The sequence below is a fragment of the Mytilus californianus genome, unplaced genomic scaffold (assembly GCF_021869535.1).
Source record: "Mytilus californianus isolate M0D057914Y unplaced genomic scaffold, xbMytCali1.0.p SCAF_10, whole genome shotgun sequence".
In the NCBI taxonomy this organism is placed as follows: domain Eukaryota; kingdom Metazoa; phylum Mollusca; class Bivalvia; order Mytilida; family Mytilidae; genus Mytilus; species Mytilus californianus.
In genome coordinates this window covers 48,080,793-48,092,953 of record NW_026262582.1, presented here as the reverse complement: position 1 = coordinate 48,092,953, position 12,161 = coordinate 48,080,793, and the positions used below count along the sequence as shown (strand labels likewise).

General features: G+C 32.2%; 1 protein-coding gene across 1 annotated transcript in view; it reads right to left on the bottom strand.

Annotated features, from left to right (window-relative positions):
* The window catches only part of LOC127718764 (mucin-17-like), a 49,493-nt gene that overhangs the window by 23,791 nt on the left and 13,541 nt on the right, over nt 1-12,161 (bottom strand). The window contains exons 3-4 of the mRNA XM_052224816.1: nt 2,949-3,061; nt 1,980-2,038 (exon numbers count right to left, since the gene is read on the bottom strand). Of these exons, the coding sequence (XP_052080776.1) occupies nt 1,980-2,038; nt 2,949-3,061 (172 nt within the window). The remainder of the gene's footprint in view (nt 1-1,979; nt 2,039-2,948; nt 3,062-12,161) is intronic.

Sequence of the window (12,161 nt, the reverse complement as noted above, 5' to 3'; positions counted from 1 at the left end):
CCGACAATCTTGTATATTGTATTTTCTCAATGGAATAACCTTACCTGCACGTGACCATCAGAAACGAAGACAAAAATTATATTTGTAATGGTATTTATCAAAACTTAAATGTTTGAATATTTAGTAGATTATGAATTTGCCAAATAAGCGAAGAATTATAATCTTGCATTGTTCAACATTGGAGAAATGACTCAAGTTGAACATTAATCATGTTAATACTGATTCAATATTTTATTATAGTCTCACCACATACAAACATAAAATGAGAATCACAGAAATAAACATAAAACATTAAAACATTTGCATTGTATGTACCAATCTTAAAAAGATTAATGAGAGACTTTTAAGACACAATATATTTACTCATTTACATTTAAAATTTACAGTGTCCACCTGTACTATATGAAAATAAAACTTTTTTTCTTTGAGAACTAGGAAATAAAATGCCGTTTCTTTTCAATGAAATATTGTTGATGTTTTTGGCAACTATAGCAGCAACATTGCCGTTATTAAATAAAAATATAAATTTTTCGCTATCTGATAATTAGAGGTTAAAATGTTCATTAAAATGTTTAGCTTAATGTATCATAATTTGTCTTAAATCAACATATAATGGGCATTTTAAAATGACATGAAGTTCATCTTCAATAGTAGAGCTACAACACATTTCATCTCGTGGACTTCTTTTCTTTCATACTTTCCAGTTTCTATTTTTAGTGGAGCTACCCCACATCTAAATTTGCCAAAAGCACTGTTGTTTTTAATTGGCGGAATATTTTTTAACAAATTACAGTTGGCCAACAGTATATTTTTAAGCCCATTTCGCTCAGTTGAATAGAAATTCCAATTTTAACTGTTCTGTCGTAGAAATGTCATCATGTTATTGTTTGTACGTAGAACATGTATCATTATATTAAAATGTGTCAGTCCCAGCCAAGATTCACTGAATAACCACGAAATGTTTACAGATGATAAATAAATTTTACACAAAAATTCATGAATCTGTATGAACGTTATGTACGATGAAGTTAATTAAGTGTTCACAAGAAAGTAAGTATGAATGTAAATTTTATTTAAAGTCGGAACATATATATACACTTTAACCGTGAAATAAAATATAAGCTTTGATGAGCTCTATAACCGACCATCATATAAAAACCGCAATGAATGAACGTTACCCGATTAGAGATGAACGTTTGACAAATGCACGTTATCTGATGTACACAGTTATACACGATTGACGAACGCACGATACACGGTTAAGAATGAATGATTGATGAACGCACGATACACGCACGATACACGCACCATACACGATTAAGAATACACGATGCACGCACGTTACACGGAAAATACACGGGACGATGAATGATGAGCGCACGATTGGTACACGTACGATACACGCACGATACACGCACGCAACACGCACGATACACGATGAACGCACGGAATAATGGTCAGTTTGAATTTTAGAAGGTCTGTAATAAGCTCTTTCGAATTCAACTTTTTTTATGTCTTTTTCGTTGAACATAATTATGTAGTTTGCTTACTTAAAATTTCAAAAGAAGTGTACATAATCGTGCAGTCAATATGACCATATTTCGTAATTGGCTACAATATGTTGAACTTTCGTTCAGCAAGTGCATTTTGACAGTATATGACTAAGTGACTTATCTTCTTATATCTATGGTGTGATAGATAAAGACTATACGAATCACCTAGCAAACAATCAAACTAACAATTGTTTACAAACATTTATACAATGAAGCTCTAAAGAAGTATTTATTGTCTTTTAAAATTAAAATTCTTGGGTAATTTCTGTCTTAACGTGTTACTTATGCTTCATTAACTCATAGCGTTCCTTTTGAAGGTTAGTCCAGAAAAACGCTTCGAACGCATAACAATTTATTAAGTGTTATTTGCATGTGTAACATGTAAGATATATTTGAGTAATATACAAAGGGGAACAAAATACTTACATGAATCTTTTGATGGTTATACTTTGGAACCCAGTAACTTTTTCATACACTTTAGTGAGCTATATAAGAACACAATAAAGATGTCAGTCACATATCTTTTCAAATATCTACTTAACATCAATTTTCATACTGTAGTGACATCTGTTTTTCGTCCGGTTAAAAAAAAAAGATATAAGTGTGTGTGAGGTAAAGAATTTTATCTATTTTTAGAATTGATACAAGCCATTTAAGGACGAGGTGTTTGCTGACACCTGTCTAGTGACTGAAATTTAACAATTCGTTTAATATTCACAGACAAAAGTACCATGAGGTTTTTAAAAACATGTTGTTTGATTGTTAGTTTTAACTTATAGAACATAAATGCTTTCTGTCAGGTTGTTTGTGTTGTCCAAGTTCGTCGTACAGTTCTTTTTTCCTTTTTAAACTATTGTATTGTCTAACATATTTTTAGTGATACACAACATATTTCTGATGAGTGAACTACTGCATAAACGAATAATAAACTAAAAGGTCAGTAGGGACAGTCATATCTTATTTTCTCCCAAAAGTATGACAATAATTTCTACGAGAACACTCTTCTTTTCGACTAGTGACTTTATTCTTATGAGGTAGACGTCATACACGAGCTTCACAGTAATAATAAAAAGAACCTTGTATCTTCTTTGATTTCACATTTCAGCATACAGATGGTGTTCACTCACTCAATATTTCAAAGATTGTTGAATTTGTTAAAGGTTACGAAAGATTAAGTTTATTTATGAATCATTTCTTGTCTTTTAACCAGAGATTTAGACAAAAAGTTCGTTTGAGAACAAAACTTTACGACAAATGAGATGCTTACAGCTTTACAATTGTACATTTTCGGAACAACTGTGACTCGATCCTACTTTCGTTGTAAATGTCAAGTCGTCAATTTTAAATATGTCATTTTTCAATATTTCATTTCGTCAATATCAATTCTGCACTTACGGAATTTCTCACTGTTTTCTCTTTTTTCTTGTATGTGTCCGATTGCGAATCTTCTAGATCTACTGTGTAATTTTCTTTGAATGAAATTTTCAAATTTATTGGTATAACAGCTCCTGAAGATATAACGTTTAACATAATATGCGAATTCAAATAAATTACGCTTTAGTTGATGTTATAATCAGAACAAACGTACATTTCAGAAGTTCAAGGCTTTCAACATTTAACAAATACACTTTCAAATAAAGAATACGATGTCTCAATATTTTTTTTTAATCTTATCTCCGATACATTTGTATGAATATGATTGGTTAAAAGCAACCGCGTGGAGAACGTGTATATTCTATATTAGGTTACTAGGCGGGGCTTATTTCAATACACGGTTAGTAGTGGTGTTTAATCTTAAAGGTTTCAACGATTGAAATCAATTTATGCAATTAACTTCAATGCGTTAGTCGTTTATATGCTCATGTTTTTGTCCATAGAGTTTCTATATGCCATTATTGTTTCCCTTTGTTGAAATAATCATTTTTTCTATTGTGATTACGATAATAACACAATTAAGATGCTGTACCCCAGTATTTGACATCTTTACATATTATGTCAATATAATGGAATTCCATGCGACTGTGGTAGACGTGAGAGGCTTAGCTAGCTATAAAACCAGGAATTACCCACCACTTTTACCTAAGGAAAATAATGCCTGTACCAGGTCAGAAATATGACAGTTGTTTCCGTTTTGAATTATCCTATGAGGTCGGTAATTTTGTTATTTTACTTTTCTAATAGTTTGATAGATAGAAATTATTATAAATTTAGAGTTTAGACCAGTTAACTTATAATTTTTACAGTATGATAATAGCATTAAATTTACGTAAAAAGATCATAAGATGTCATTTTCTCATATCGGAAGTATTATCAGCCCGCAGTCAAGAACAGCCATTGAGCCTTCAGCTTTTGGGCTGATATTTAACATTGGGCTGATAATACATCTGATATGAAAAATGCGATGCAATTATCTGATAATATCATGCGGTTTTTTTAGTATCACGTTTATAACTTCCATATCAAGCCGAGGCAGGTCCGTGTACATTTGCGTGCATTCGTTTTTCGTTTTGATAATTAGTTTTTCATTTTTGGTTTCTCACAAAACCAAACGAAAAACAAAAGTATTTTTGTTTTTCGTTTTTCATTTCTCAAAATCCAAATAGAAAAACGAAAGTGTTTTCGTTTCTCGTTTTTGAGATCTTAAAACAAAAATAGAAAAACAGAAGTGTTTTCGTTTTTCGTTTTTGCTATCACTAAACAAAAACTAAATCGAGTATTTATCATCACAGTACTATGCTTTCATATTTCGTTTCTAAGACATCGTAAAGTAATTATGTCAACGAAGTTCATTTTAATGTACGCAATGTTAACTAGAAGACCTCAATGTAACGTAGAAAAAATACACCGCCTGACTTATGAATTGAAATAAGGTGATTAATGAAACAAACACTTTCAAATTTTCTTGTTTTAATCTATAATAAGAACTAAATTGTAATATTGAAATATTAAATTGATTACAAATTAAAATTATACAGTGAAAAATACTTTACAGATGGTAAAAATATATATATTTTATTACTATATCACATTAACAAGGGAGGTAACTACTTAACTGACAGGAAAACTAGCCCGGTGTTTTATATCCATTGTCCATGCCAGTCACCCCTACCCCTCCACGTTCGGCGAAAAAAACTGGCATAATCTCATTTTCAACCGGGGGAATATTTGACTATTGCCATTTTTTCCAAACGGAAAATTGGCAATACGTATATACATATACAGCATTACAGGAGCCTGTAATCATTCAGAGGTTGTTCAAATTTATTAAATAAATCGAAATGGCCTTTCTTTGATAGGTTTCAACACTAAAGTTAATCGGTCGAGACATTCGTGACTTACGTAACGACATAAAAAATGCTGACGGACGGACAAACAGTCAGAGTTGATACTATAGGGTACTATGTATTTGTCTTCGGAGCCCTTATGAATTATGTGCCGATGAACAGTTTAGTGGACTATAAAAATAAGAAGCTGTGGTATGATTGTCAATGAGACTACTCTCCACAAGAGACAAAATGACATAGGTCACCGTACGGCCTTTAACAATGAGCAATACCCTTACCACATAGTCAGTTATAAGAAGCTGACGGCCTGATTTATCATATTTATGCACATAATAACAAAAGAAAAACAAATATGATATATAGCAACAAACAACAACCACTGAATTACAGGCTCCTGACTTTGAAACAGGCACATATATTAAATTTAACAATTTCCAATAAGCGACGGTACATGTCCCCAAGGGACAAAGCGAGCGGTACACTAGAATACAGAGGTCCATTTAGGATATACCAACAACCTATTACGAATTCGAGTTAATAAACTTAAAGAAATCGAGATTACGGATAAAATCATTATCATTAATTATATAATTCGTTATGAAGAAATATATAATTCGCTATGACAGATTAAATTTCGTGTTACCAAATCTGTGAAGTTAGTGTTCAAATATTTTTGTAATTCATGATTTGTCACAGATTTCATTCGTGATAACGAATTGAATTCGTTTTTGCATTTAAAAAAAATTCGTTACCACGGGTTTGAAAATATATTATAACGAAATTTATTCTTGATGAAGAAATACATAAATGTGATTACTAATTTCACAGATTCGTTATCATCAATTTAATTCGTGAGAACGAAAAGTACAACATGTGATAACTGAAATAACTCCGTGATCACGAGTAACTTATTCCTCAGATTTGTTATCAAATCTGTGATAACGAATTACAAAATTAGTAATGACGATTTTCAATTTGTAATCTCGTAACCAAATTATATTTTTTGAAAAATTGGCTTCCAAATTGGAAGAGTTTAACCAATCAAATTAAAATATAGACCTCTTATTTTGTTATCCTAATATTTAGTTATCCTCCTATAAGAGGATAACAAAATCAGAGATCTATATAATTCAATTGGGGTTTAACCATAGTAATTAAGAACATACCCTTGGTATAGGGTGGGATATCTGAATCCGTTTTGTGATATTCAACAACTGATAACATAAGGTGGAATGGGCTTTATACCCAAGTCCATACCCGAAGGCGCAATGCCTAGTTCTCGACATAATAAGCAAGTATATTTATTGTTTTACCGTCTCCATTTGTCGAAAGGGGAGTTAACAAAACCAGAATAACTAAACACTAATAATGTTTTTGTATTTTAGCAACATGTTCTCTAAAAGTCATGCTTGAAAGAAAAATCAAACGAAATATGTAAACCAAAAAAAGAGGTACACAAATTTTCGTGTCTTCTTTTAAAAATTGACAGATGTTTCTCTGGCCATGCATAATCCCGCTCATCTTAGGTACACTTTTAAGTACTGATAATTGAAAAAAAAAATCAGTAAAGAAATATCTATGATCTACATTAAGAAATGTTCACATGCATTTGCAATTACTGATATATTACCTTCTTGTTTCGTTAGGTTGCTCTATTTTAAACTTATACCTAAAATCTTCTTTTAACAATATAAACCAAACCGTTACATGCACAACTGTACATAGACATTTTGTGTCATACACAATATAAAAGTTATCATTTCTACCTATGCCGTATTGAAACAATCTAATATAAAGAAAAGTTTCACCAATGTTCTCATATTAACTCACACAATACACTAAGTGGTCAAGTAGGATCGTGGTCAAAGGCACTTGGGACATGGACCCCCTTTTTTAGTTTACCTTACCCGAAGGACCATGTGAGCTTTTCCCATCACTTGGCGTCCGTCGTCTGTCGTTGTCATCATCGTTGTCCGCTAACTTTTACAGTGATCGTCTCCTCTGAAACTACGGAGCCAAATTTTCCATAAAATGGCAACAATCATCATTTTGTTATTTGATATATAAAAAAAAAAATCTGTTCGATGACACCGCTTGCCAACCAACATGGCCGACATGGCTAAAAATAAAACATTTGAGGTAAAGTAAAAGTTTTGTTATTTCGAAAGCTTAATAGAGAAAATCTGACAGGGACCGGAATGTTGAAAATGTTGAGCTTTACCTATTATCTATTGACTGTTAGATAATTTTTTATTGAAGTTATTTCCTTCAAATTACGATTCATTCTAAAAAAAAATCATATTACCCATTATCTTGAAAACTATAATAGATAGAGAGAAATATGATCAGCAAGACAAGATCTCCAAATAAGTCAGTTATAGCGGAAATCTTCAAACAACTCCATATTAAAGGTATTGCATTTCAGTCGACTGCTTATTGTAGTTATTGCTCTTTAATGACGATGTTTTTCCTATTTTTGGGTTCCTCGCCTATTATCTTGAAAACTATAAAAGACAGATAAAAACTTTGAACAACAATCATGATCAGTAAGACAAGATCTACAATCAGGGCATAGTCTGTTGTAAAAAAATATAAGATAATTGCCCTTAAATGACAATTTGTTTTACCCTCCTCTGTGTCTTGAACAAAAACCAAATGAGATGGAGAGAAACTGTAAACAGTAGTCCACACTGTGAAAGATGCACATAGACGTAGGTGAGCAGCACAGGCTATGTAGAGCCTCTAGTTTCTTTTTCTGTTCTTTTCTTGTGGTGAAAAATTTACTTAATTATCTTAGATAGTTTAAATTATTTAATTTGCACTTACTCTTATTAACCCAATCTTACAACAACAGTAACAGTGGTTATACATAAAACCAAAATTGGTTTCTCAAAGGGATAACGCACCTCTGATCAAATTTTTGTTCTCAAATGTATAATAGATAAATATCTAAAATCTGGTGATAAATATAGATTCTACCACTGCATCGAGTGTGATACGATATTTATCCACTCGAGACAGTTAAATTTTCAAATTTAAAACGCGAGGCTCGCCGAGCCTTTTAAATATTTAAAATTTAACTGTCGAGAGTGGATACATATCGTATTACACGAGATTTGGTGGTGGAATCTTTTTCTCTAAATAAACAATATGCAGGCAAACATATTCCGTCTTTTCGAATGATCTGTAAAAAGATGTAATCTTTCTATGTGACGTCATCAGGCATGGTCGCCTTTTTTCATGCCGTCACAATAGGAAATTCAGAGGAAAGCAAGTAAATTCGACGTCATAATCGGATTTTAACCAATGGAGAACTGAGATCGAACGAACCACACGTTGATTAAATTTTGTTTATACAATGGGTGCAGGAAGGGATAAATTGACGAAGAATTAGAGAAAGGGTTGTATGCATGCTTTGTAGACTTTTGCAAAGCATTTGACAAAGTTATTCATGTTGGTGTAATGTATAAATTACAAATGTATGATGTTAATGGTTATATTTATAAAATTTTGAAATCAATGCATGCAAATGACAGACTGTGTGTAAGGGCTGATGATAAAATGACAGAGTTTTCACATCTGAGGTCGGAGTAAGACAGGGTGATGTTCTAAGCCCTAGCCTTTTAAAGATATTTCTAAATGATCTCCCCACCATTATTTATCATAAAACAGATTCAGTCACTTTGGATGGCGGGAAGATTCCTTTCCTTTTATATGCAGATGCTCTATTATTATTTTCAGACACCAAAATAGGTCTTCAACAAAAGCTAGATATTTTAAATAACTATTGTACTGAATGGTGTATAGAATTTAATGTAAATAAGACAAAGGTAATCATTTTTAACAAAACTGGAAGGCTAATGACTGACATGTTTCATATTGGAACTGATACTCTAGATTGTGTCAAACAATATATAAGATTTAGGGCTTATAATTGAAAACACTGGAAAGTTTAATGAAGCCAAAAAACAACTGTTTCAAAAGGGAATAATATTTTCAAAGATTGGGAAATGGAAAACTCAGGGAGCTACCGTTTGATTTTTAGTGGGGGGGGGGGGGGGGGGGGGATGGGGGCTAGGATGGTAGCTCCCTTAACTTAACACTCTGTAAACACATTCTGGGTGTTACTAAACTCTGTATTTTTGTACTGGTATAGACTTGAGTACTCCCAATCTGATCTGTTGAGCAGAGCCTATAATGAATATAAATCTAGCAAAAAACCGTCAAATAACTCATGGTTTTCTAATATACTGTTTTACAGTAAAAAACTGGATATTAACCTATCTATCTGCAAAAAACTTTGTAAAAATAAATTTAAATTGTATTTGAAAATATGTCTCCAGAAGAACTTTCTTAAGACATGGCTAGACATAAAAACAGCTATTCAAAAAATACTGGAAAACTAAGCACATATTTAAAATTCAAATTTGCTTTCAATTACATAAGTTACTTAAATATAAAAAAAATTAACAGCAGAAGAACCTTAACAAAATTTAGACTGAGTAACCACAGTTTGAGAATAGAAACTGGGAGACATGAACGAAAAAAAAATATTATTTCAGGAAAACATGAAATTTTGTCCAGATGTGAAAGGCTATTTCAACACTGTTCACTTAATTTTATAGAAAATGAGCTTCATTTTGTTTTAGAGTGCCCTCTATATAGCTAACCACGATTAGAATTCTCACAAAATTTATTTCAAAAGTTTCCAAATCTGAAAAACATAAATTTAGAAAATCTCTTTATCTGGATAATGACAAATGAAGATTTAGTTTTTAATACGGATTTTTATCTATACCTAAATAAAAATTTCCAGATCAGACAAGAAAAGAGACAAAAGCTAAGACAAATAAATAGAGTTATTCCTCTTTGTACTGGCTCTCTCCTATCATAAAATTGAGAATGGAAATGGGGAATATGTCAAAGAGACAACAACCCGACCAAAGAGCAGACAATAGCCGAAGGCCACCAATGGGTCTTCAACGCAGCTAGAAAATCCCGCACCCGGAGGTGGTCCTCAGCTGGCCCCTAAATACAATTGTGTACTAGTTCAGTGAAAATGGACGTCACACTAAACTCCAAAACATACAAATGAACTAAAATTAAAAAACATACAAAATTAACAAAGGCCAGAGGCTCCTGACTTGGGACAGGCGCAAAAATGCGGCGGGGTTAAACATGTTTTGTGAGATCTCAACCCTCCCCCTATACCGCTAGCCAATGTAGAATAAAGAAACACATAGCAATACGCACAGTAAAAATTCAGTTTACATATACATTTCATGTACATATTTTTTTTTATTATCATGTTTCCATATTTGTTCTACATCATATTTTATTATTAACAATCAGTAACAAGACTCAAGCTAGCGAACAATAAGAAAACGCGCCAACATGATCATGCCTAAAAACCGAAGACTTGCAATAACACAAAACGTCCTTTTAAATCTAATGACAATATTTTCCAGTAGGAAGACGAAATGCAATTCCATTTTAACACAGACAAAGTTAATTAGTTATTCGTGTACATGTATCTAATACAACTTTTTTTTAACCGGAAATCTAAAATTCCTATTAGGTAATCCTTTCTTTTTTAGTGCTCTCTGATTAGAGATGGGTTTGTTGTTTTTATAACAATGAAACAATTAATAACAATAGTTCAAACTAAACTAATATAACGATACATTTAAATCTTCTAGCTTATATATGCGTTTGAAAAGAAAAGAATATTAATCGATTGATTTTGGAACTTCAAGTATTTTTTGTTAGATTTTCTTTAGAAATAAAAGCTGATAACCATTATACGCAGTTTTCTTCTTTTGTCAAAGAACTAGTTCATTTTTCTAATTATTCAAAAGTATGTCGTCACTCTGGAAATGTATTTACTATATTTCGATAGAAATGTGATAAGTGTAAGAGTGGCACCCAAATAGAACGAGAAACGAATTGACATAAAGATTTTGGTTAATTTAAACGACAATTTTTTTTTAATCTGAGTCTATGTAAAATCTGGACCCAACCCCCTCTCAACTTTCATCCATTTAAACTTCCCTACGGCAAAGCTTTTATACACACTAGGTACAAATGATAGGCAATTGCCTACGGTTGCCTTGACCCAAAGACCCAGGTGGGTAAAGTTACGGAACTTTTTTAATTGAGGTCAAAAGTTGGGGTAGGGTGACCCTAACACCACCCAATTTTAATTCATAAAAAAGTCCCTACGGCAAAGCGTTTGTCCACACTAGGTACAAATGATAGGCAATTGCCTAAGGTTGCCTGGACCCAAAGACCCAGTTGGGTTAAGTTACGGAACTTTTTTAATTGAGGTCCAAATTTGGGGGTATATGTTACCTTTCTATTTTAATTCATTAAACAGGTTACGCGCCTTACAACGATACATAATGTAGTTCTCAGGCCTTTAACAAAATGAAGAACGAAATTCGGTTGTTCAAAAATAAAAATCAATTTACTCAAACGCCTTTGTTTTGAAAGGTTATCATTTAAATAGTTTGTACATTTTCTATACGTTTATTCTACAAAAAAATATTTTAGGAACTTTTTGACAGGATGCCGAAAGTACGGAAAGCCATTTCACACAACACATAATTTCTAGTTTAAAAGTTGAACAGGGAATGCTGTTTACACTTTAGATTATTTAACGAAATATAGAAATTTATCTGCAAAAACTAACAAAATATATACAGTCAACTGACGACAATAACGTATATGTAGATCTTAATGAGCGGATCATACTTTTTGGCGAAATCTTTTTTAAAAGTAAACGGATGATGATGGCGGATGACTACGGAATACAAATTATAGACGCCAATTATTGTAAAAAGCTCACACTGATCCTTTAGGTCAGGTTAGATATAATAGTTAATGCGAATTTATTAATACACAATATTTCAAGTTAAAACATTAAGCTGGACTTATAACCCTGCATCTTGGATTGACTGCGTCTTCTAGTTACTGTAAAACATGTCGTTAAAGAAGCTGATAATAATAATTTGGTCTTTTTTCTAGTATGGTACTGTAGATTCATGTGATAATTTTTTTTTCTGTGATTTCGTCGAAAAAGGTGAACCACGAAAGTAAAGAGGTAGGGGCATCGATGCCCGGTTTTGGCCCAATACAAATTAAATGTTTGAAAACTTTTCCAAATTGGCACAAAATGTTTTGCAATGCATAGAGTCATGAAATATAAAGAAAAACATAAGATTATTCAGCGGATGACCTGGGCCATCTGGTCTTGGCAAAAGACAAAAGCTTTGCCATAGGAATATATGAAGAATTAAAATTGGAAGGTGAGGGGTCTCCATAT